Genomic DNA, 25,933 nt, shown 5'->3' with positions numbered 1-25,933 from the left:
CTATCTTTTGTGTCCCTTATTATTTCTCAGCATTAGGGTTGTGGTCACGGTGGAACAAACAGAAGAGGAACTGGAGAAAGCTGCAACCACGATCAGCAAGGTGGCCCAGACCGTGCTGCTTTAGTCTGGGGCCTGGTGGCCTCTCACCACGCAACACGCAGACAGGCCTGAGTCACTGCACAGTGAGCCACAGGGGGCCTGCGGGTACCAGACGGGGCGTCACTAGATGGTGTGGGTATCGACTCAGTGTATGACCACGAGAAGGATGCTGGGTACTTGAAAGAAAACAAATCCAAAAGCCCAAGAACTGATTCTCTTAAGAGAAAAACTAATGACAGCATATAACTGATATTTAAATTGTGCTATTTAAACGTTTTATTAATACTAGTATTTTATATTCTTTTTTTTGTTGTCATTGTTTAAAAATGGAGCTTCAGTGTATCTTCTTTCCCTTCTAATGATAAAGATTGTGAGCACTCCTTAATATCTCAGAAAATTGTCTGCAACATTGAAGCTTAGAGGCACTTCAGCATATATGATACAAAATGTATTGAAGATCTAATTCAAACACATCTTTTTCAGTCTTCGTCATGTGAAGCTCAATGTATATATTGGCTACTATATAAAGGAATACTTTATGTGTGATTATTATAAATTTTTCATTATAATATATTTGAATCCTAGAATTTTTATATACGCTAAATACTGATGTTGCACCATTTCTAACAGTGAATCTTAGCATCCCTAACCAGAGAATAGTCACTATACTTCCTAAGTGAGCAATAATTTAAATCAAATACTATTTTATTTTAGTATAATTGACCTTTACATTCGTTATGTGTTGACTTCTAATCTTTTCAGAAGAGGATTATTGTGATGATCCCAAAATAAAAATCATGTCCTTGATATTTTAGAATATCTAGAATGTATTCTTTTTTGTATAGGGACGTATAACTACAAGCTTTTTTTCTAAGCTAAAGAAAATGAGACCTTTATTTCTTTTCAGCTTATGAATTCCAAATATCTAAAAAAGATGTGAAAGCACTAAAATTAAAATTTTTAAGCTGTGCTTTAGCTATCTGTTTTTTCTTTAGCAAACCAAGTTGGGTGGTATAAATGTTTGTGATATGTGCCACAAGGTAGTACATAAATATTACACCATTACTCCATCTCTTATTAAAGGGAAAGGAATAAAATTATATTAAAAATGTCATTTTATAATATATGTTCATATTAACAAATGATCTTCAACATCTTTTTAAATAACATTTTTTTAATGTTTAGTTTCTATTTTGCTTGAGGTATTTTGTACATATGTGCCTTGTGATTGCTGCTGCTTTAAAGGATACAGTACTCTTTGGGGGATGAATCTGTTTTGTTTTTTAATGAAATAAACCTACATTCCTGATAATCAGTCTTTTGCATATGTAATCTATTCAACAGAATAGTCTCTTGATTTTAAATTCTGCAGACCTAGGGTAGTATTCTGTTTGTGTGTGTGTGTGTGTGTTTGTGTCTTGGGGGTTTTTGGAAAATATTAATTTAATTTCTTAGTGCCTTTCTTCAATGTACAGTATCTGAAATTTCCTTGGTTCCTACTGATTTAACCCTTGGCCACTTATGACTACAAAAATACCAGACCTATTATTTTTATAAACAGATTAGGATTGTAACTTTTCAGCTACTTTTATAATACTCTATAAGTCAAAATTGCAATAATCTAGTTGTTTATTGCTACGTTTAAAAAATGATTGGACATTCCTGGAAAAGATGGTGGACATTATTTAACTTTATTAACATTATTTAATGCTCACACATTATTTAACTTCAATCCTTGAAACACATCAACACGAACCAAAACTAGAGTCTTTATATTAAAGCTGTAGAGTGACCACAATCTGGTAATATACACCACAGAAAATATCTACTGGAAGCAGTAAATTTGTATGAAGCAAGCAAAATGTTGAGAAACAACAGTCATCTCAAACCTCAAGCAGGTTGCAAATTGCTGTTTTAGAAACAGTGTGAGAGAGAGGGTTCTGAAGTGCTCTATCAATGGACCTCTGTTTAGAAAGGCAGTGGCTGGGTGAGCAGCATGGAAACCTTTTGAGCTGGTTTCCACTCAACAGTTGTCCCCAGGGGAGAAAGAAGCCACCCACAATGGTTCCCTTTCTGTTGTCCACAGGAGGCTCTAGCTCAGGAAAAGTGGGGCTTTGAGTCAGGTTAGGACATGTGGACCACAGGCCTAAATATAAAGCTTAAAACTACAAAACTTCTAAGAGAAAGCACAGGAGGAGATATTTTAAATCTTTGGTTAGGCAAACATAGATACAATACCAAAAGCGTAAGCCATAAAAGGAAAAATTGGTAAATTAAGCTTCATTAACTCATTGTTTAATTTGTTCTTCTTCAAAAGACAGCTTGAAAGAAATGACAAGTCACAGACTGTGAGAAAATATTTGCCAATCATATATAATAAAAGATGTGTATCCATAAGTATAAAGAACACAACCCCAAAATAAGAAATCCAAAAGCATAATTTTAAAATGGTGAAAGACTTGACATTGCATCAAGAGAGACATTCAAATATCTAAACTCATGAAAACGTATTTGACCTCATTAGTCATCAGAGAAATGGCAAGTTAAAACTACAAAGAGATACTATTACACACGAGAATGACTATAATCAAAAAGATAACACCAAATATTGGCAAGATATGGAAAAAATTGGAAACTACATTGTTGGTGGAAAAGTAAAATGGTACAACTACTTTGGAAAAGTTTGGCAGTTTCTTAATACAAATTTGTCATGTGGGCCAGCAAATCCACTTCCAAGAGAAATAATAACAAACGTTTGTGCAAAAAATTGTACACAAGTATTCATAGCAGGATTTTTTTTTAATTTATTTTATTTATTTATTTTTGGCTGCATTGGGTCTTTGTTGCTGCGCGCGGGCTTTCTCCAGTTGCGGCTAGCGGGGGCTACTCTTCGTTGCAGTGCACAGGCTTCTCATTGCAGTGGCTTCTCTTGTGGAGCACGGGCTCTAGGCGCACGGGCTTCAGTAGTTGTAACACGTGGGCTCAGTAGTTGTGGCTCGCGGGCTCTAGAGCACAGGTTCAGCAGTTGTGGCGCATGGTCTTAGTTGCTCCGCGGCATGTGGGATCTTCCCCCACCAGGGCTCGAACCCGTGTCCCCTGCATTGGCAGGCAGATTCTTAACCACTGTGCAACCAGGGAAGCCCTATTCATAGCAGGATTATTCATGATAGTCAAATGTCTGCCAACTGATGAATGAGTAAACAAAAAGTGGTATATTCATACAATGGAATACAATTCAGCAATAAAAAGAAATGGATAAATAAGTCTCAAAAAAAAACACATTTTGGTAAGTGAAGAAACCAGATGAAAACAACCACGAAATTATGTGATTCCATGTATATTCAATGTCCAGAGAAAGCCAATCTAAAAAGAAGATAAGTTAGTGGTTGCCTGCGGCTGGGGGTGAGAATGAGATTGATGAAGACTGTCAGCACCGGGGACCTTTCCAGGAGGTGTTCTAAAACCGGATTGTGGTGATGAGTGCACAACTCTCTGAATATACTAGAAACCGTTGAATCAAGTACGAATCTCTGATAATGAACATAACTACTAATGAACTGACTTTCTTCCAGTCATTACATCAAATACTTTCTTATCTGTGTTGTCCATGATGAACATTTGGAAGTCTATGACTTGGAGGGGGTGGCAGGCGTCAGCACAGAGGACAGTATGCCAGAACAGAACAGGAGGCAGCCCAAGGCAAATTCGAAAACAGAACAGGGTCTGGTCGTAGCTCATTATTCAATAGCCATGAGTCCTTGGACAAGACCCTACTCCTCACTGAACAAGTTCTTTCTGTGAAATAGAGAGTTGGGCTGAAGGACTATATTTGAGTTATCTTAAATCCTCCTGCTGTCTTAGTGTTTCCCAGGCCAAGTTGGAAAATTCTCCTTGTCTCCAGACAGACCTCTGTCACTGAGAAAGAACTACCCATACACACCTTTCCCGCAGGGGATGTGGAGGCCCCTTTGTTCGGCCTCACACCAACCAACGTCCTATTTTGATGACAATGCACAAGCCAGAAAACTTCAAATCTTGGGTTCCATTCCCCCGATTGTTGGTACTTACCCTCAGAGTGACTGTCCCCTGAGCCCCACGCCATCCCTCCCCTGCTTAATGGCTTCCAAGAACTTCCTTGGAGGCACCCTCCATGCTGCTCGTCACCATGGGCCCCTTTGTCCTCTCACCCTCATTTAGTCCACAGACCCCGCGACATCTGAGGAGGCTGCCGAGGGTTCCATGCACAGTGCAGAGGAAGCCCTGGAGTCAGGTCATCTAGAGGAGAACCAGCATCACCACCTGCCATCGCGTGAACCTGGAGAGTGGCTTAAACTGACTGTGCCTCAGTTTCTCCATCTGTGAAATGAGAGTAATCGTGCCCCAGCCCACAGAGCCGTTGTGAGAATTAGGCGAGACGATACACGCAAATACTTTAAATTGCACCTGATGCGTAGCAAGTACAAAATATGTGTTATTATTGTTATTAATGATAATAATGTGAATGAGACAAATTGGCAAAAAGAACTCGATACAGGAGTGCAGATCTCTTACCTCTTACATGATCCAGTAGGAAATCACTCCAGGAGGGCTTAGGACTTACATGACATCCGGGTCCGTGATTTTTCCTGCAACTGCTTTATGGAAAGCCACCCCAAATACTGAAGACTGAAGGAGTATTTCTGTCCCCTTAATTCACATGCACGGCTTAGAACCAGCTTCCTGCATGTTCTGTTGACAATCCAGATCTCCTGGCAGTTAATTCCAAGCCCACCCCTCCATCTCCCACACGGGGGCTGATAGCTGAGAAACGGAGTGTCCCACCCACCCTGGGGGCTGGAGCTGAAGAGAGAGACCTCTGTTCAAATTCCCAGCGTGTTTAGGCTCTGATGCCAGTGAAAGTGAAAGAGGCAGTTAAAGTGTGGTGTGTTGTCGGGTTTCCCAGCTCCTTGCAGGTAAGAAAGACTTGTATTTGCAGCTTGGCCCTTTCTCAGCTCACAAGCTCAGAACTAGTAGAGGTCTGGAGGCCAGGCCTCCCAACAGGCTGCCTCCATGCAGGCAGGCCTGGGTCCCCTACCGGGATAGCAGAGATGTCTCTCTATCTGCGCATCCTAACACTGCTGCTGCTGAGCTGAGTTGAGTTAGAACAGGGCTGAGTTGCCATTTCCACGGCTTCAGATCTGTGGGTGATACATCATTTTATGGCTGTCACATCTGCCTCTTCCACATTCTTGATTTCTTTTGTTCAAGTGAAGAGAAAACCCTCATTTGCCCTGTGCAATCGACCCACAGTCTCTGCTTGGAGCTGAGCACCAGGGGATTGGTGAGTGCACGTGGCCCACGGTTCCTCCACATCTGTTTTCTGTCCCTTAGTGGCTGGGTGGCCTCCCGGCTCGTCTGACTCCCCAGCTTAGATGGATGTGCAAAGTCCTTATTCTTCGTCCCTGGGGATGAGGAGCCTTGCTTCCTCGTTGTTTACATTTTTAAAATTACACAGTGATTACATGTTCAAATTAAACATCCGAACAATAAGGAGGCATGAAGAATAAAACTTGAAAATCCTATTTCCACCCATTCCACTCCCCTTCCCAGGGGCAACTCTTATTCACAATTCATTGGAGATCCTCCAGGACCGGTTTCTATTTACATATATACCTATATTCAAATAGATTTTTTTAAATGCAGAACAACAGCCTTGTTCTTGTTCCTTGTTCTGACCTAACCTAGGAATTTTTCTATACCAGGCCTTCATTCCTTTTACTTTATGAAGAGTATTCTGTAGTTTGGATGTGTTACAATTTATTTGACTAATTTTCTTTTCGTAGACATTTAAGTTTCTTATTTTTTTTCCTACAACAAACAATGCTGAAATGAACATCCTGGAACATGTAACTATATGTGCCTCTGTGGGAATTTCTACGATGTGGATTTTAGAATTGGAATCTTGAGTCCAAGAGTTTGCAAAGTCTTTCTTTGGATAGGTACCAACAAATAGTTTTATCAGGTATCTATATGACAAGTTTTTTTTTTATTTCTTTTCTTGACTTTGTTATCTTTCTCTCTACAACTATTTCAAAATTTTATGCTATCAAGTCTGCCAGTCTCTTCCATTATGGCCTGGAAATTTTGCCTTGCTAAAAAGGTGTCCCCACTCCACAATTATAAAAAGGCCATCCTTTCTCCCTCAAATACTTCTTCGTATGGATCCATAGCCGCTTGGTGAGCCGTTTGTCTTGCCTTGGCTAATGTCAGAACTTTCCAACTATTGTTGATTTCTAATATGTTTTTGTATCTGGTAGGACAAGTCTCCTATCTTTCTCTTGTTCGAAATATTCTTTGACATTCTCACACTTTTTCTCTTCTGGAAGAATGTTAGAATCAACTTATCATATTTTAAAATCGGCACGGTTGTATCTGCACCATACAGCCTTCAAACATGTTGATGGAGACCTTAATTCTCTCAGGCACAAACTACCTGATGAGATCAAATGCTCCAACCAGCTGTGCTGATGGAAACCTCTTCTGAACATGCTAGAAGATCCACAGGGAGGGACTTCCCTGGCGGTCCAGTGGTTAAGACTCCACGCTCCCAATGCAGGGGGCACAGGTTCAGTCCCTGGTCGGGGAACTAAGATCCCACATGCTCCACAGTGCAGCCAAAGAACAAAATTTTTTTTAAAAAGAAGATCTATATTTATTCATCTTTGTCCCCTCTGCCCCCTGCATCAGTGCAACCTGACCCTCACTGACCCGGTAAACATTGAGTGAATAGATTCTAGGACAAGAGCAATGAGCTCTTGTTATAGACTCACGGCGTTGGCTCTTCCTTACAGCCTTGTACAACCCTGAGCAAATAGCTTTACTTTATGACAGTTGGCTTTCTCATGAGTAATATGGTCACAGTCTCACAAGTCCTGCCTACCTCTCGGTGATTCTCGAACCAAATGTGTGCCATGTGGTGTCAGAGCACGAAGAGGATGAGCTAAGGGGAAACTCCCTGTCTAATGAAATGAAAAGGGGATGAGGTGGAAAGACAGGTAAAAGCTAGACAAGAAAGCAAAGGTTCTCCTTGGACTGTTTGCTACCCATCCCCCAACCACCCACAGAAGGCTCTAGAAGAGACAAAAGACATCCTGTTCTCAGGATCCCTGGAAGTCTTAGGGAGCTGCCTGGGACCTGGGGGAGGAAAACACCTCCAAAAATGATGGATGAACTTCTGCTTCAAACATCTGACAGAATTGCAGAAGAGTGTACAGAGCCCAGACCCAGCAATGACTCCTCCTCTCCTTATCCTTACCTGTCTCTGCTCCTCCTTGGCCTTCTGTCTGTTGGAAATCAGACCGAGGGAAATGATGGTCCTTAACTGAAAGCTTACAATGTACCAGATGGTGTTCTAAGCACTTTTTCATCCTCAAGGAAACCCTGTGAGGTGGGCATTATTGACATCCACATTTTATGGTTGAGGAAATTGAGGCACAGAGAGGTGGAGTGACTTGCCCATTATCACACAACCAATAAGAGGTAGAATCTACATAGAACCCAGGTAGTTGGGCTCCAGCGACTATGTGCCCATCCACCAAATCACACTGCTTCTTATGCAAAATCACATTTTCAATGTGCCTTCTCTCTCTGTTGGTTACATGTATCTGAGGATCCTAAGAATCTTAGATATCCATCTAAGAGGTATATATTGATACTTACCTCCAAAGTAAGGTGTTTGGAGTGATGTTCAGCTAATGTTAATGTTAATTCATATTCAAAATGAAAATGCTTTGGAAACTATAGCGTACTTTAAACATAAAAGATTTATTTGGTTTACGAATCACTGTGCTGTATACCTGAAACAAATACAGTATTGTAAATCAACTAAATTTCAATTTTAAAAATTCATTAGTTAAAAAAAAAAAAGACTTCTGCATCCTAATTCCAGGAATCTGTGAATGCTACCTTATTTAGAAAAAGGGTCTTTGCAGATGTAACTAATTTAAGGTTCTTGAAATGAAGAGATCATTCTGGAGTATTGAGAATTGGCGGGGGGGGTACCTAAGTCCAATGATAAGTATCTTCAGAAGAGAGACACAGGGGAGATGAGAAGACGTGAAGACAGAGGTAGAGATCAGAGAGATGTAGCTACAAGCCAAGGAAAGCCAAGGATTACCAACAGCCGTCACAAGCTGGTCATCTTACCCCAGAGCCTCTGGAGGGGGTGCAGACCTGCCAACATCTTGATTTTGGACTCTGGCCTTCAGAACTGTGAGAGAATAAATTACTGTTGTTTTATTACCTATCCCCCCCACCAAAAAATGATTTCTTGGTTTATATTTTTATGTACTCTCGCATTTGTATTTCATATCTATTTCATTTTCAATATAATTTTTTCTGTTCAATGTATTTTTGTGTTCTTGTAATCTGCTAAAAAGTCTTATAAAATATGATATATTTAATTCCTGTATAAGATTTATTAGGTCTGTTTTTTATTTGTCACTTATGTGTACCTATTTGAATCCTTCTATTTTGTAAATAGTATGTTGCCGTCATTTTTGAAATTATATCTTAAAATTTTTATTCTTATGCAACATTTTCAGTGTAATTACTACTGACTAGATGACTCTAAGTGAGATATTTCCTTTAATTTTTTGAAAGATATGGATGAGGCTATTTGACATTAGTTCTTTCTCTTTTAAATTTAAAAATCAAATTATATTGAAGGATTTCTACCCCAAATGTTCCCATCTTCAGCCACACTCTCACGAGGCAACCACTTAAACCTTTTTCTCTTTAGTTCTTCTGGAGAACCAAACATTTATCTAAATAATGTTATGCCTCTATTTCCTCATTTATCAGCCTTAATTAGGATCTCCTATTTCGAAAATATTTTGTACATATCTTTTCCCCATTTCTCTATTTGAATTACTACCTTTCATCTGTTCATTCTTCTAGGAGTTCCTGGTTTATGCCAGGTAATAACCCCTTATAGTTTCATGCAATTGCATTACTATCTGTCCTCTATATCTTAGCTGTCTCATTGAGCAGAAGCGTGCATTTTGATGTAACGAAAGCTATCAACTTTTTTTCCTTAGTTTTTGCTTTTGAAGTTTAGTTTAAGGACTTTTCAACACTCTTAGCTCTCCACTGATTTCAGATATTTATTTTCACATTTAGGTCTTTAATCCAGCTAAAGTCTATCCCTGTATCAGGATTAGGTAAGGGTCAAATTTCATTTTTATTCTTCTTCACATGGTGAGATTGTTTTCCCAAATCATTCACTAAGCAAACTGTTGTTTCTCCATTAATTTATTCTTATAGTTTATCTTATATTAAGTCTCATACAAACAAGGATCAGTCTTTAAGTTATTATGTTCCCTTGGTCTGTTCATCTGTTCTCGTGCCAATTTCACTGTCTTTATTAAATTATCATCTTTCAACATTTCTTAATATTTGGCAGGGCACACTCACCCTTTGTTTTCTCTAAAATTGACTTCACTATTCATAGATTTTTATTCCTTCATATATGTTTTAAAATAAATTTAGTTGAGTTCCTCAAAAAATATCCAAGTGGAATTGTCTGATATTGCATTTCATTCATAGATTAATTTAGGAAGAATCAACATCTTGTAATATTAAATTGTCCAATCTAAGAGAATGGGATATCTTTGTAAATATTTATTCAGATCTTCAATCTCCTTTATTAGAGCTAAGTTTTCCTATAGAGGGATTTTTGGATTCTTGGATAATTTCTAGATATTTTATATTTTTAGTTATTGTAATTTGTATTTTACTTTTATAGTATTTACTGGCCAGTTTTGCTGGTGTAGGAAAGCATTGACTTTTTTTTCAAATTTATTAGTAATTTATTATAGAGTAGATGCTCCAAGTAAAAGAAAAGAATTTTAAGATTGGATAGCAAAAACTTAGGTATATTAAAACTCCACATAATGTCCACTGTGTGTAAAGTGACATTAAAAAAGTAAGGTAGGGCTTCCCTGGTGGCGCAGTGGTTGAGAATCTGCCTGCTAATGCAGGGGGTGTGGGTTCGAGCCCTGGTCTGGGGGAATCCCACATGCCACGGGGCAACTGGGCCCGTGAGCCACAACTGCTGAGCCTGCGCGTCTGGAGCCTGTGCTCCGCAGTAAGGGAGGTCACGACGGTGAGAGGCCCGCGCACCGCGATGAGGAGTGGCCCCCACTTGCCGCAGCTGGAGGAAGCCCTCGCACAGAAACGAAGACCCAACACAGCCAAAAATAAATAAATAAATAAATAATAATTAAAGGTGCTAATAATTAAAAAAAAAAAAGTAAGGTAGTATTAGATTGAGCAATTAAGGAAAAGCAAACTGATGTAACTACTGATATACTTACTGGTGAGCAACATTAAGAAGTAGGACAGCAGGGATCCTTGTTCCCTCTTCTTGCCCCAAACACGGGCAGATGTCTAGGGGAAGAGTTTTCATAACTGGATTCCAGATGCTTTTCTGTCTTTCCACCCAGACTGGTCACTACAGTTCTGCCTCTTCCAGGAAGCCACGTCTCCATCACCAAAACTGTTGGACTTGTGACTTGATTATTCCCTTCTTCCAAGGAAAGTTAGCCTGTTTGTCTTGGTTCCCTTTGTTCCTGAGTCTCTCAGGGGTGACACAGAGGGCCCACGTGAAGTCTGCACATACACTTGGTTGTCTCACAGGAGAGGAATGCTGAGGTTGTGGGATTTATTTCAGTTTCTTTGAAGTAGGAACCAAGTCTGCTTGTTGTCTCAATGGGAGAGATGAGCTCGTCTTTCCAAGTTCCTCGCTGCATTTTTCAATTCGATGTTACTGCTTCAATTCCAACAGATGTTTTTCCCCCAGGATTGTCCTGCTGAATTGCTGGGTCTTGGCGGACTCCTCTTCTCTCCACTGTCCTCAAATCTTCTTCTTGTTCTAACCAAGAGATCAGAGTGGGTTTCAATGATTGATACCCTGCTGTGGTCAGGTTCTTGTAGTTCTCCAGCATTACATCTCTGAAAAGAGTCCAGTAAAGTCCACTCTTCCTGGGTTAGGAAGTCCACAGCCACATCAGCGAAGGTCACTGAGTCCCAAGAACAATTTCTCAGACGCTCAGTCATCATCCTTTCTGCCTCTGTCTTTTCCTCAGGAAGGCAGAAAGGGTCCTTAGAAAGGACACTTTTTTCCATTTTCATTTCTTGTAGGTACTAAAAACAATTCATTATATATATGATATACACATCATATTTGTATTAGACACCACTGGTTAAGACTGCAGCTGGACATTTGAAGGGAAGAAAGATGAAATTTTGTATTCAGTTGACATTCTTGAGCTTCCTTGATGGATGTTGGAGAAGCTTGAGGCTCTGGGCTTCCCTTTAATTTATCTCTGGCTTATTCCTTTATGCGTTCAGTAGATAATTAAGAAGTTATGAGCAGTTGAGAGCAGAAACATATTCAGAAACTGTCTTGGCATTATAATTCAAAGTTCCAAGCACACTCTGAACCACACGATGACCAGCATGACTCCAGCACTGATTTTTATAAGTTGATTTTGAAAACTTACTGAATCATTTGCTGATTCTTTTGTTTTTTTCTAGTTAGATGTTCATTATACCTCTTATTTCTTTTTCTTTCGTTGTAGCATTGTCCACGATCTCCAGAACAAGATTAAATGGTGGCAGTGGTAGTGGGCACGTTTATCTTGTAATTAACCATAAAATAAGTTGGGAAGTGTTCTCTCCTCTTCTCTTTACTGGAAGAGGAGCAATTTGTAAAAATTGGTATTAATTCTTTAAATGTTTGGAGAAATTGCCTATTTGAAAACATCTGAAACCTGGGGGTTTCTTTTTCAGGAGCTTTTATTACAAATTCTATTTCTTTAATGATTATAGAACTATTCATGTATCTATTTTATATTGCTGAATTTTGGTAGTTTGTGGTTTTTAAGGAATTGGTCCATTTCTTCTACGTTATCAAATTTATGAGCATTGAGTTTCTTGTAGTATTTGTTTCTTATTATTTTAATGGCTTCAGGATCCTTTGTGACATTGGTGATTTGTGTCATCTCTCTTTTTGTCAAGAGGTTTGCCGATTTTATTGATTTTTTTTTTGACAAATGAGTTTTTGGTTTCATTAATTTTCTCTCTTGTTTTTATTTTCATTGACTTCTGCTTTTTTGTTGTTGCTGTTTGTTTTGTTCCTTCTGTTTGCTTTTTGTTGTTGTTTTCTCCTTTCTTTTCTATTTCCAGTCTTTTGAGTTAGGAATTTAGACTACTGATATATTTTCTCTTTTCTAATGTAAGGATTTAGTGCTATAAATCTCCCCTCTCAACCCAGCTTTAGATGAATCCCACCAACTTTGATATGTTGTATTTTTTATTTCATTTATGCAATTTTTTTATTTTTATTTTTAAATTTCTTTTGAGACTTCCTCTTTGACCCATGGATTATTTAGAAGTGTATTGTTTAATTTGCAAGAATTTGGAAAGTTTTCTGTTGTCTTTCATCTACTGACTTTTTTTTTTTTTTTTAATATCTTTAGTGGAGTATAATTGCTTTACAGTGTTGTGTTAGTTTCTGCTGTACAACAAAGTGAATTGGCTATATGTATACATATATCCCCATATCCCCTCCCTCTTGAGCCTCCCTCCCACCCTCCCTATCCCACCCCTCTAGGTCGTCACAAAGCATTGAGCTGATCTCCCCTGTTCAGCTACTGACTTCTTGATTTGATTTTGTTATGGACAGAAAACATACTCTCTATGATTTCAATTCTTTTAAATTCATTAAGGTTTGTTATATGACCTAGGACATAGTCATCATGGTGAATGTTCCATGAACACTTAAATAGAATGAGTATTCTGCTATTGTTGGGTGGAGTGTTCTATAAATGTCAGTTAGATCTACTAGGCTGATAGTATTGTTCACTCATCTGTATTCTTCATGATTTTATCTCTGGTAGTGCTACCAAATACTGCAAGTTGGGTACTGAAATACCCAACTACAACTGTGAATTTGTCTATTTCTCTTTTCATCTCTATCAGTTTTTGCTTCATGTATTTTGAAACACTGCTAGGTGCTGCACACATGCTCAGGATTGCTACATCCTGGTGGGTTGATTAATCCTTTATCATTATGCAATGCCCACTTTTGTTCCTAATAATTTTCCTTGCTCTGAAGTTTACTTTATTTGATATTATTATGGTCACTCTTACTATTTTCTAATTCCTATTTACATGATACATCTTTTTCTATCCTTTTACTTCCTACTTATCTATGCTATCTGTGAAGTCATTTTCTTAGTCTGTATATAATTGATAAATGTGTATTATTCACTCTATCTATCTATTTTTAATTTTTTTCCAACTTTACTGAAGAATAATTGATCTCTTTTAATTGGTTTATTTAAATTAATCATTGATGTGTTAGAGCTTAAGTTCTGCCATTTGGTATTTGTTTTCTATTTGTCCCTTTGTTTCTCACTCCTCTATTTTTTTCTTGCTTTCTTGTGAGTTACTTGAACGTTTTTTAACATTAGATTCTTCTTTATTTGTAATATTTTTTCATATACCACTTTGTATAACTTTATTGGTGGTTGCTTTAGGTAAATTACCTATGTAATTTATCACCACCTATGGTGTCAGGGTTTTTACACTTTTGAGTGAAGTATAAAAACCCTATTTCCATTTAGATCCCTTTACCCTACCCACTTGTTAAATATAATTGTCTTAAGTGTTTTCCACTATATACATTGAGCACCATATCAAATGGTACTATGATTTTAGCTTCAAACTTAAAGTATAATGAAAGAAACTCAGAGGTGTAGAATAGTCTGTTGGGTTCACCTCTATATTTCTTCATTCCAGGGTTCTTTCCCTCTCTGAAGGTCCCATCATTTGTCTGCTGTCATTTTCTGTATTAGTCTGCTCAGGCTGCCATAACAAATACCACAGAGTGGGGCGGCTTAAACCACAGAAATTTATTTCTCACAGTTCTGGAGCCTGGAATTTCAAGATCAAGGTGTTGTCAGGTTTAGTTTCTCCTGAAGCCTCTCTCCTTGACTCATAGATGGCTATCTTTATGCTGTGTCCTCACATAGACTTTTCTATGTTCATGTGCCCCTGTGTCTCTTCTTCCGGTAAAGACATTAGCCCTATCGAATTAGCGCCCCACCCTTATGACCTCACTTAACCTTAATTATATCTTTAAATATCTTATCTCCAAATACAGTCTCATTGAGGATTGGGGTTTCAACACATTAATTTTGGGGGACACAATTCAATCCATAACATTTTTTTTTATGTTTGGAGAGCTTCCTTTAACCAATCTTTAGATGTAGATCAGATAGCAACAGATTCTCCTAATTTTCTTTCATCTGAGAAGTCTTATTTTCCATTCATTTCTGAAGGATAATTTTGCCAGATATAGAATTCAAGGTTGACAGTTCTTTTATCACTTGAAATGTGTTGTGCTGCTAAGTTCTGGCTTGATGGTTTCAGATGAGAAATACGGTGTCATTAATTTGGTCTTCCTGTATAGTTAATGCATCATTCCTCTCTGATTGTTTTTAAGATTTTTGTTTTTTGTCTTTAGTTTTTCAGAAGTTTAATGATGATGTGTCTTTGTTTGGACTTGTTTGGGTTTATCCTATTTGGGTTTCACTTAGCTTCTTGACTCTGAAGTTTTATGTCTCTTGCCAAATTTATGAAGTAATTAAACATTATTTCTTTGATACAATGAAAGAACTATTTGAGTATTTTTTCAGCCACACTCTCTTTCTCATTCCCTTCTGGGACCCTGATGATAGAATGTTATATATTTTAAATATTTAGTTACATATCTGTTTCATAGATCCCTGAGGTTCCGTTCATTTTTTTTCAGTCTATATTTTTGTTTTTTTCATATTGTATAGACGCAGTTGATCTATCTTCAGGTTCATGGATTCTATCCACTGTCATCTTTACTCTACTATTGAGTCTACCACGTGAGGTTTTTTTTTAATATTCGTTATATTTTTCAGTTCTATAATTTCCATATGGCTGTCTTTTGTATTGATAATTTCTATTTTTTGCTGAGATTTTCTATTTTTTCATTTGTTTCAAGAGAATTTATAATTGCTTGTTGAAGCATTCTTATTAAATACAAGGATTTTTAAATCCTTATCAAATAAATTCAACATCATAGTCATTTCAGTACTGGCATTTTTTAAATTTTAGTATTGGATTTTTTTTTTCCTCATTAAAAGTGTGGTTTTCCTGGTTATTGGTATAATGAGTGAAATTTTATTGTATCCTACACATTTTGGTTATTATATTAGGAGATGAGTGAACTTTTATTGTATCCTACACAGTTTGGTTATTAGGAGACTTTTAAATGCTATTTAAATCTATTTTATTAGACACTCACCCTGTTTAAGTTTAATGTCTAGGTTCTGGCCTATTTTTGTGAGCTGTAGTTCCAGTGACAGTTTAGTTTTCAGAGCCCTTGACATTCTATTCTGGTCTGCTTCATTCTTTGGCATTTCTGGGGCTCTTGCTCAGTCCCTGCAGGTGTTGCCTGAAGGGGTGGAAGTTGCTTTCCTGGGTCACCTAGAGTGCAAGGCCACATTCAGCCAAGGGAGGTGGAGGGACTGAAGCCACAGGGCCTGGATCTTCTCATGCCATTGGGTGGAGAGTGGCGCCATGCCAGGCTGTGCTGATGCTGCCCCGTGGTGGACCAGTCTACCCACCAGTGCCCAGAAGAAGGGGTGGAGAAGGGGTTGGGTCAGCCCAGTGTGACTTTGAAGGCAAGTGGAACCCTCTGATGTGCCCCCTTGTGAAGTGGGAGTTAGCATTCCACCCCACCCCCCACCATTTTGGCTCTGTTGGGTTTCTTCTTTCTGGGTTCTTTGGCCAATGCCTTTCTCGTCTGTCTGTTTGTTTGTTTGTTTGTTTGTTTGTCTATGTACATTGGTGAGTCCAGGTTTCAGGCCTCTCTGGCACCCATATGAGGCATATAGGAGATAAAAGAACTCACCACATCATCAGTCCTGAAGTCCTGAGGTCTCTAACTAGTCCACCTCTTCTTTCCAGCTTTCAGAATCCTTTATTCTTGTCTGTTGGATTATTTCCAGGCTATTTAGTTGCTTTTTTTGGGGGGTGGGGTGGGTGGAGGAGGGATAAATGAGCCTACACTTTCTTGTTCTGGAACTGGAAATGCTATTAAAGATTTTGCATATGGAAAGAGGAATGAACTATTTAAATTGCATGGCTGCAAGAGCCATTTCTGGGCTTTGGTACAGAGTGGGCACTCTGTAATCATTATTGGTTGAATGAATGAAAAAAATGGAGTTTTCATACTTTAATTTCAGTGTCCTGGAGGCATGTGTAAGACAGAGCCCCGTTTTCCTGAATTCTTGGACAAGTACTTCTCAGGGCTTTTAGGCTTCATCTTTCTGAGAAAAGACCACAATGAACTGGTGGCCTGAAGGTAGGAGATTGCTATTGTTCAAAAGCGGATGACACTACTATGTCCTTATGTCTGTCTATCCATCCATCCATCTGTCCATCCATCCATCCATCTCTCTGTATATATATAATCACCTCGAGGATCATTATTCTTTTCTCTTTTCCAAAAAGAAGAAAACTTGCTCTTAAGTATTCAGACATACTTAGCATAATAAGTCAGGACTCGAAAACACCCCCTTAGCTAGAAACTTTCTTCAAGAAAAAGGCCAGTATTTAAGATACAGAAATGATAAAATTTTTGAAATTTTACTCTTAGTAACACCAGATTAACATGACAGAATGTCAGCATTTTTTAAAGATGTTAATGTTGAGATTTCAATGAGATTGCCTTCAGCTCATATTTCCTTTTCTCTGTGAATATTATGCTGCCTCTCAGATGTGGCTTTTTAAATAAAAACATCTTAATGAAGCAGTAAATAATTCTACAGTGAGGGGATCAGCTGTGAGGGGTGTGTTTCACAAAGGATCACACTCACAGGTTTTGTTTTTGTAAATCTGAATTTTACTCCCCAATGGATACCCCACTTTTTGTATTCAAGAGATGAAATACATAAGGAATTCATTAAGAAATCAGGCTTTGGTGGGGCAGCTTTGATTTGACACTTTTGAAATATGATCTAGGTCACAGTGGTGAATGGTGCAAACCTCTTTTTTGGCAACGGCATCTGGACTCGATTATTTTAAATTAGGTTGTGGGGTGCTGGCATCCACCCCTCTGCAAAACTGCTACTGCAGACAGCCCTTGTTCCCCGAGATGATATGACAGATTAGATGAGTTCTGAATACTTAGAAATAAACTTTTATATTAATTTTCAACTTTGTTGTTTCAGTACCCTGTTTTTATAAGCTTTTAGAATGTCACCTATTATCTTTCATTAGTAATGATGGCTTTCATGCCAAAGATAAATTAAACCTGGAGCATTTTATTAATATTTAACTTCTTCCTTCAGAAGCATAAGTGACACTAAATAGGTTCTTCAGCAAATATTTATTAAACGAATGGAAAATTACCCCAAGGTAATCTACCATTAAGAACACGCAGTTGTGCTCCGGGAGGTCCGTGGGCAGCTTTTGGCTACCTGCACACTTTGTCCCATGGGCTTCACTCCCTTTACATCTCCAGTGTTCAGGAATTCAAAACCCAACTGTCTCCTTCACTCCACCCTGACTGCAGTCAAACAAGAGGGTGTAAAATTGGGTTTAAACCCAGTTTTTGGCAGCTAATATGTACAGTTTTCTGATTTCAGGAATGTTTATATTTGAAAGTTGATTTTTCAGAATCAGAGTCTGGTTAAAAAAGAAAGAAAAAAATACACTTTAACATCTAAAGAGTTTACCAACTGTATTTCCTCTTTTATGTTGTTTCAGAAATAGTCACACAGACATTTCTTAAATAATTTCATAGAAACCAAATTCCAAGTGTGTTTATGTTTCAAAGATGAATGGGTTATTTTGATGAGCTTTCAAATTTGAAAGGGCTTTATAACAAATATTTTGGGAAGAGATTGTGCACCAAGAAGATATGGAATGCGGATCTTCATTTGTACCCACACGTCAGGGTGACACAATTGGATCCCACTTATTCTTCTCCCCAAGACTTAGCTTAAAAGCACCCAAGGGTGTAGACTATTAGCATCTGTCATATTATATCTCAAAGCTCTCCAAGAAACTGAACTCATTTAAACCCACCCAAAACCCACTTACAGATGAGAAAAGAGACAGGGAAACTAACTTGCCTCTCGTCCTACAGCCAGGATGTCACCAAGACCTGTTCTTGACTCCTATTCACTCCATTTGCTTTACTTTTCTCTCTATCACACAGCAATCCAAAATGGGCTAAAAATAGCCCTGGAAGATAAAATCCTGGGAAAACAATAATTTCCAAAAGGGCCCTCGAATCTCCCTTAATTTCTAACCAACGTGACTTTCCTTTGATCCACTGAACTGTAACATTCTTTGTGTCCCACTCACTTACTTTTAAATTTGGGATTTTTTTTCCCTTCAAATGATGGTGTTTGGGGTTTTTTTTGTGGGTTTTTGTGTGTGTGTGTGTGTGTGTATCAAAAAATAACTTATAAATCACAAAGTGAGAGAAACGCATTTATTTGTTAGAGAATAGCTGTTTAGAGTCTTGGGAACATTACTGATATTCCTGGGCTATTGTTTCCGAATCCCTTTTCATCTGTTTCTGGACAGGCAGGGCAGACTCTTCCACGTTAAGAACAGAGGACTCTGGAGTTTTTCAAGAAGATGGAATTTCAATAAGGGTCTCCCAGTTTCTTAGCTCTATGACCTCAGGCAACGTTTTGAGCCTCAGTTTCCCTTTCTATGAAATGAGGTGGGACAAGCTGCTTCCCAGAGGTGCGGGGCAATTCCACAAGGCAGAGGTAATCAGATACCCGACCCACTTAGGGCAGAGCCCTGATTCCAGCGATGGCCAATCAGAATGGAAGCACACAACCGACGGCCAATCAGAATGGGCGCCCACAGCCGGCCTCAGACTCCGCTCTGACTAAGCGGGTCATGCAGGGCATCCAGCCTGGTGCTGATTGAATGTCTACTGACTGGCCGTGGCTGAGCTTGGGCTCCCTCAGAAGCAGACCCTGAAATGAAGATTAAAGTGACAGCAGTGTATCTGGGAGGTGATCCCGGGAAGCACCTGCAGGGGAGCGGGAGGCACTGACATCTCTCCAGGGACGGATATCAGTGAGAGGGTCACGCTGTGGACATCAGGGGCTCAGTCCTGCTGGGAACCTCTCAGTTGACTGCTTGGAGAGTCAGAAGGCTGGTTAGTGGCCCTACTCCTGCCCCTCTGGCTGAGGGCTGCTCAGCACATTCTTGCCCACTCTGCACAAGCTCCTGCAGCCACAGGCGCTGGCTGTAGGTGTCACAGATGGGCAGACATGAGCTCTGAGGGGACGTGGCAGCCACAGCGTCTGCTACGACTGCTATTACAGGTTTTGCAAAAGAGGACTCAGCATTTAGCGAGTCTCCAAGGGGACAGTGGTCACTTTCAGCAGAGGGTTAAACCTAGGACTTCGGAGGACCTGGAAGCGCCCTGCCTGGTGTGCCGCCTCTCCATGTTCTCTGTACGGTGAGCAGGCCTGGCCTGATGCTCAAGTTCAACTCCAGGCACCGACAGCAGGCCTTCACCCCAATCAGTCATTGGGCGAGTTGCGCTCCCAAGGAAAGGAGCTCGCTACAACTGAGACAGACCCTGAAGGAGCTGACAGATAGGGGCAACAAGCCCTTCCTTCAAGGAGTAACTGGATGGCGTGTCTGTCCAGTACATTCTAGAATTCTGGCAGGCAGGCTCTCAGCTGCCCAGGGCCACCCCCTCTGAGGGTCCTTCTTTGGAGAAAAAACCTCCAAGCACTGACATGTGGAGTGAAAGAACTGGCTCACTCCTAGGAGGCCACTAGCCCCAAACTCCCTCAGCCGGCTTCTCAGCACCTGACTCTTCAGTACGGGCAGACGGATGAGGGTCACCGTCGTGGGCGGGACCAAAACAAATGGACAAATCAAACATAATCAGGTAAAGAATTATTTACACACACATTCCCGTGGTTGGATATCATCAGAAATAGAAGAGAAAATTCTGCATTTGTGAATTGAGAAGAATTATCAGAGACCCAAAAAAAACAGCCTAAATTAATTTTTTTTTAAGTTCAGTAGGTGGCATGGAAGATAAAGTTAAGGGAATATCAGGGTAAGAAGGATGGAAAAAATGGAAAATATAAGAAAATTAGAGAATCATTCTAGGAGGAACAATATCGAATTACCAAAGGTATAGAAAGAACGAACAGGAAAATAAAATGTTAAATGTTAGCGGATTCGCATTCACTTGGGTTTTTTAAATTAAATGCTTCCGCTTCAGCCAAATATTCTAGCCAAAGCTGAATTAAAGAATATGGGGCTTAGAGTTATCTACTTCCGCCCAAAACATCAGGGAGAATCGATAATTCTAAACTTCCATAGAGAAAAAAATACAGATCTTCTATTGTGACAGACACTGTGGATGTCCCCAGATCAGAAGCCTGCAGTATGGACCCTCCTGGGGGAATAATCATATCCAGGCCAGGCATGGTCAGCCAGGGCCCCTTGGCCAGTTACTGGACAGGGTGTGTTGTGGCACAGCCCTAACCAAGGAAATGCAGGGAGACATCTACTGGGACTGTTTACTCTTACTGCTACTCTCCTTGTTACTCGGGCTGTGATGTGTGGAGCTGGTGCAGCTGTCTTATACCAATGAGGAGCACCATTGCTGACACACTGAGGAGGGAGGAGCAGAGCTGGAATGAACCTGGAGCCTTGAAGAGCATGGGAAGGTGCCAATCCAACCTTGGGATTGCTTCCTTCTAGACCTCTCCTTAAGGGAGCAATCAGTGTACTCATGCTACTTTTAGACAGATGTTATGTTCTGGGAAGAATCAGAACCATGCACCCCAAAATATGCCACTTTGGCATAAGGATTATTTTGAGCTGAAAGCAGTTGAGAAGCAGCAGATATAGGAAAGGCTCTCTAGCCTCCCCCTATCTGCCTAAAAACAGGGCATAAGTTTCCCTTCGTGAAGCTGTACCCCTCTCCCCTACCAGGAAGGGAAGAACCGCCTTTATCGCTGGAGATGGAGGTGATAAGTCTGCATTAAAAAACCTTACTAGGGCTTCCCTTGTGGCGCAGTGGTTGAGAATCTGCCTGCCAATGCAGGGGACAAGGGTTCGAACCCTGGTCTGGGAAGATCCCACATGCCGCGGAGCAACTGGGCCCGTGAGCCACAATTACTGAGCCTGCGCGTCTGGAGCCTGTGCTCCGCAACAAGAGAGGCCGCGATAGTGAGAGGCCCGCGCACCGCGATGAAGAGTGGCCCCCGCTCGCCGTAACTAGAGAAAGCCCTGGCACAGAAACGAAGACCCAAGACAGCCATAAATAAATAAAATAAATAAAAATTAAAAAAAAAACCCAAAAAAACCTTACTAAATAATCCTTATCTTTCACTACTTTCTCCCGTATATTTACCTCCCCAGAATTTACTGCCTCTAGAAGCCTAAACCCCTCTCCTTTATCTAATTGCATCTCCACAATTTATCACTTTGTTAAAATGACATAGAAGTCCCCAGGTCTAACCACTCCTTGGGGCCTTTACTTTTTTTCTGTAGAGGTCTCCATGTACACATAAAAATTAAAATGAACATCAAATAAAATTTGTGTGCGTTTTCTCCTGTTAATCTGTCTTTTGCCAGTTCCATTTGCAAATGCAGCTACAGAAACTAAGAGGGTAGAGGAAAAGTTTTGCCTCCCCTACAGCTCCTTGCTACCCAAGGCAGCTTAATTAATACACATACAAAGAATCAGAAATAATAGTAGCATGGAACTTTTCAGCAGCAATATGAGAAGTTAAAAGAGTAAGAGATTAGCAGAGAGTGCGCATTTCCCTCTGTCCTCACCAGCACTTCCAGTAGGTACCCCATGGTTTCTCATTGTCATTTTAATTTACATTTGCTGATAGCCAGTGAGACTGAGCATTTATCCCAGATTTATTGGCCATGTAGATTTCTTCTTCTAGGAACTGTCCACTCATTTTATACACTTTGAATTCCTTGCTCTTTCCTTACTGATGTGTAAATTTCCTTTTGTCTTCTGGTACTAATCCCTTATTCTCTATGTTGAAAATAACTTCTCAGTCTGTAATTTGGGGAGATTAGGGCTTGCATTCTGGCTGTGTCATCTTTTTTTTTTAAAGACTTTATTTTTTAAAGCAGTTTTAGGTTCATAACATAATTGAGAAGGTACAGAGATTTCCCATATATCCTCTGCCTCCTCACATGCATAGCCTTTCCCCTTATCAACATCACTCACCATAATGGTACATTTGTTACTGAGGATGAACCGACATTGACACATTATAATCACCCCCAAATCCATAGTTTACCTTAAGGTACATTCTTTTTTTCATTTATTTCATTTATCTTTTTTATCGAAGTATAGTTGATTTACAACATTGTGTTAATTTCTGCTGTACAGGAAAGTGACTCAGTTATACCCATATATACATTCTTTTTTATATTCTCTTCCCAGGCTATTAAATATAGTTCCCTGTGCTATACAGTAGGACCTTGTTGTTTATCCATTCTATATATAATAGTTTGCATCTACTAACCCCAAACTCCCAATCCATCCCTCCCCCACGCCCCCTCCCTCTTAGCAACCACAAGTCTGTTCTCTATGTCTGTGAGTCTGTTTCTGTTTCATAGATAGGTTCATTTGTGCCACATTTTAGATTCCACATATAAGTAATATCATATAGTATTTGTCTTTCTGTTTCTGACTTACTTCACTTAATATGATAATCTCTAGTTGCATACATGTTGCTGCAAATGGCATTTTTCGTCCTTTTTTATGGCTGAGTAGTATTCCATTATATATATAGAGAGAGAGAGAGGGAGAGGGAGAGAGAGAGAGAGAGAGAGAGAGAGAGAGAGAGAGAGAGTACACTCTTGATAATTGTACATTTTATGGGTTTGGATAAATGTATTATGATATATGTTCATCATGATAGTATTATACAGAATAGTTTCACTGCCCTAAAAATCTTCTAAGCTCTGCCTCTTCATCCCTTGCTCTCTCCCCCTTCAATGACAACCACTAATGTTTTTAATGTCTCCATTGTTTTGCCTTTTACAGAATGTGGTATAGTCAGAATCATCCAGTATGTAGGCATTTCTAGATTGAGTTATTTCTTCCTTTTTTTAATTGAAGTATAGTTGATTTACAATATTGTGTTAGTTTCAGGTATATAGCACAATGATTCAGTTATATATATATGTCATATATACATATACACATATATATATGTATATATATATATATATATATATATATTCCTTTTCAGATTCTTTTCCCTTATAGATTGGTTGTGTCATCTTTGAGACTGAACCAACTCCTTTGTGATCTTAGGCAAATTACTCAACTTCAGCCTCCTCTTTTCTAACCAGGTGATATAACCCAACTCACAGGATTGTTTGGGGCATTAAGTGAAATAAAGTATGTCAACAGGGTAGTAGATTAATATATGGAAGTAGCTTTTGTGATTTTTAGAGCAAGAAAGAACCTTAGAAATCATTGAGTCCATTGATCATCAAATCAATGCTATTTAGACAAAACTTACCAGGTACCAGGGGCAGTTTTGAGAGTTTTACACATATTAGCCTGTCTAATCCTCACAACCACGCTATTCGATAGATACTATTATTACCCCAATTTTAGTATGAGAAAACTGAGAAACAAAGAGACTAGGACACTTGCCCAAGACATCTTGGAGTGGGTAAGCAAGATAAAGCTATTGATACAATTTCTGCTCTTTCATCAACTGGGAGGAGTGCTCGCAACAATTCAGTTAAAAAAAAAAAAAAGAATGTTGTTTAAACAGGAGATCATTTGAGAAGGACTGATAACCACTCCTTAGCTATTGCAAAGACATCTCAAGTTTCTAAAGAACTACTGGTTGGGACCTACACCAGGGTGCAAGGAGCCATGGACCCAGACCTGAAGTGTCAGCTACAGTCCTCCTCCCAAGCCCACAGCGCCCCAGGCAGTGTTCCCTGATCATTTCCCATAAGTTTGCAAGAAATGCCTTTGGATGCTGTAAGGAGGGACCACCCACCCTCATTATACACAACTGTGCTCTTCTGGGAAGAGAGTCTGTAGCTTCCATCAGATTCTCAGAGGGGCTTATCATCCCAAACAAGGTTAATTTACTAAACAAGCTACCAGTCTAAATCTTAAGCTCCCCCCAAAAACCTAAGAGACAGAACTTTCTTCTTTTTACTTTTACAATGAAAAGAGCTCCAGTTTCCCTGAGCTGCAGGGGCTCCTTGAGCAAGATTTACTCATGTGGATAAAGGAGAGTCAAGTGGTGGTGTAATGAGAGGGGAAAAAAAATCCATTTTTTCACACTCTTATGTTCTGTTCCTGGGATCCTGCAAATTAAACTGACAAAAAAAAAAAAAACAGATTAAGGTGAGAAAAAGTTTATGTCATATACAAATGAGGGAGCCTCACAGAAATGAAATGAAAAAATGAGTGAAAGATTGTGGAAACAGGACAAAGGAAAGGGGGTTTATGTTTCGAGGGGCAGTAAATTGAGGGAAGATAAATATATGGGGGAAACTAACGGAAGATAAGGGTTGTTTTAGTAAGGTTTGTTGGTGGGGATCCATCTCGGTATTGACTCTGTGATAAGAATGTTCTCTGCTTAGTATGGAGAGAGCACTTTATCACTGGAAATTGATGACCTGCTTTTAGGTGAGAAGGAGGAGGCCAGAGCCCTTTCTGCACCTGCTGTTTCTCAAGTGTTTGCAGCTCAAAATAATCAATATGCCAAAGTGGCATTTTTGCGGTGGCATATTCTGATTTTTCAGTGAGGGGTGTCTCCATCACTCCCCTCCCCACCTGCCCCATCCCACCAGCCTTCTCCCAGGACAGGGTCATTCACTTTCATTAAGCAGGTAAACAGCCTGGAGATTTTTAACCAGAATGGATATTCTATGCAAACAAATGCTCTGGGGACTTGGATGAGCTCTGCTCAATGACCAGAAGTTGTGAGGCCCTGGGATTTGGGCCCCTGGGGGGACCTTCCCAGTGTCAAGGCCTTTGCTGCCCCCCCCTTTCCCTGAACCATCAGGGGCACTGTTTACAGCCACTTAGTTCATTCCATCTCAACTGGAATTCAGGCTGGGCAGCTATATTCCAAATGCTTTCTTCAATGCTTTCGAGGTTTATTGCTATAGAAAGAGTTTTCTGAATTAAACCCATCTAGGTTAAAATCCATTCAAGGTTTTAGCAGAGCTTGGTGAACAAATGCTAATTCGCCTATACGGTTACACTTAGGTAAGGAAACTCGGGCTTGTTGAATTTAATCCAATACTTGGCCCACAGCACTCCAAGGTCTGGAGGGAGTTTGTTTAAGCAATCCTATTTCTCAAAGCCGAAACATAAGTAAATTAAAATTCTTTACTGTATTGGGGAAATTTGAACAGATCACATTTTCCTGGTGGTACTATTTTCAAAAGGAGAACGATGAATCCAATTGTGTGTATTTTACAAGCTAACATAATAATCTCCCTAACACCGTTCTGATGTATAAACAAACAAGTGTGGGTGCCCAAGGGGGAAACAACTGTGCATTTCAATATGAGGAGCAAAACGGGAAAGACATCCTGTCTCTTCAACAAAGGGAGATTTCTACTTCATTTTGAGCAGCATTTAAGGGTTACACTATAAAATCTTTTAAATAACATTTTATTATGATAGAAAAAAATATTATGTTCATTGTATAAAAACTTTAAATTG

The 25,933-nt window shown here is 39.5% G+C and overlaps 1 protein-coding gene and 2 long non-coding RNA genes across 20 annotated transcripts in view; 1 reads left to right on the top strand and 2 right to left on the bottom strand.

Moving 5' to 3' along the window:
• SPTLC1 (serine palmitoyltransferase long chain base subunit 1) overlaps positions 1 to 12,604 on the top strand; it is a 65,458-nt gene extending 52,854 nt beyond the window's left edge. For 8 of the 18 annotated variants that reach the window (XR_014247687.1, XM_082402952.1, XM_082402961.1 and 5 more), the window contains one exon: positions 31 to 1,411. Coding sequence is in view for 13 of the 18 variants with exons in the window: in XM_082402952.1 (XP_082259078.1) it covers positions 31 to 124 (94 nt within the window). In the remaining 5 variants the exon portion in view is untranslated. Of the gene's footprint in view, positions 1 to 30; positions 1,412 to 4,296; positions 5,777 to 6,929; positions 10,391 to 11,720 lie in introns of those variants that run through there. The other 10 variants (XM_082402972.1, XM_082402956.1, XM_082402973.1 and 7 more) reach the window with 4 other exon arrangements.
• Positions 1,372 to 4,377, bottom strand: LOC309633741. Its single transcript, XR_014247701.1, has 2 exons — positions 4,287 to 4,377; positions 1,372 to 3,195 (listed from the first exon to the last, which is right to left on the bottom strand). It is a non-coding gene; the product is annotated as an uncharacterized lncRNA (long non-coding RNA).
• Positions 7,884 to 23,039, bottom strand: LOC309633738. The gene is made up of 3 exons (XR_014247699.1): positions 21,555 to 23,039; positions 10,455 to 21,238; positions 7,884 to 8,347 (listed from the first exon to the last, which is right to left on the bottom strand). It is a non-coding gene; the product is annotated as an uncharacterized lncRNA (long non-coding RNA).
• Between the last annotated feature and the right edge of the window lie 2,894 nt (positions 23,040 to 25,933).

The sequence above is a fragment of the Balaenoptera borealis genome (assembly GCF_965194805.1).
Source record: "Balaenoptera borealis genome assembly, chromosome: 8".
Classification (NCBI taxonomy): domain Eukaryota; kingdom Metazoa; phylum Chordata; class Mammalia; order Artiodactyla; family Balaenopteridae; genus Balaenoptera; species Balaenoptera borealis.
This window is presented reverse-complemented; position numbering and strand designations above follow the sequence as displayed.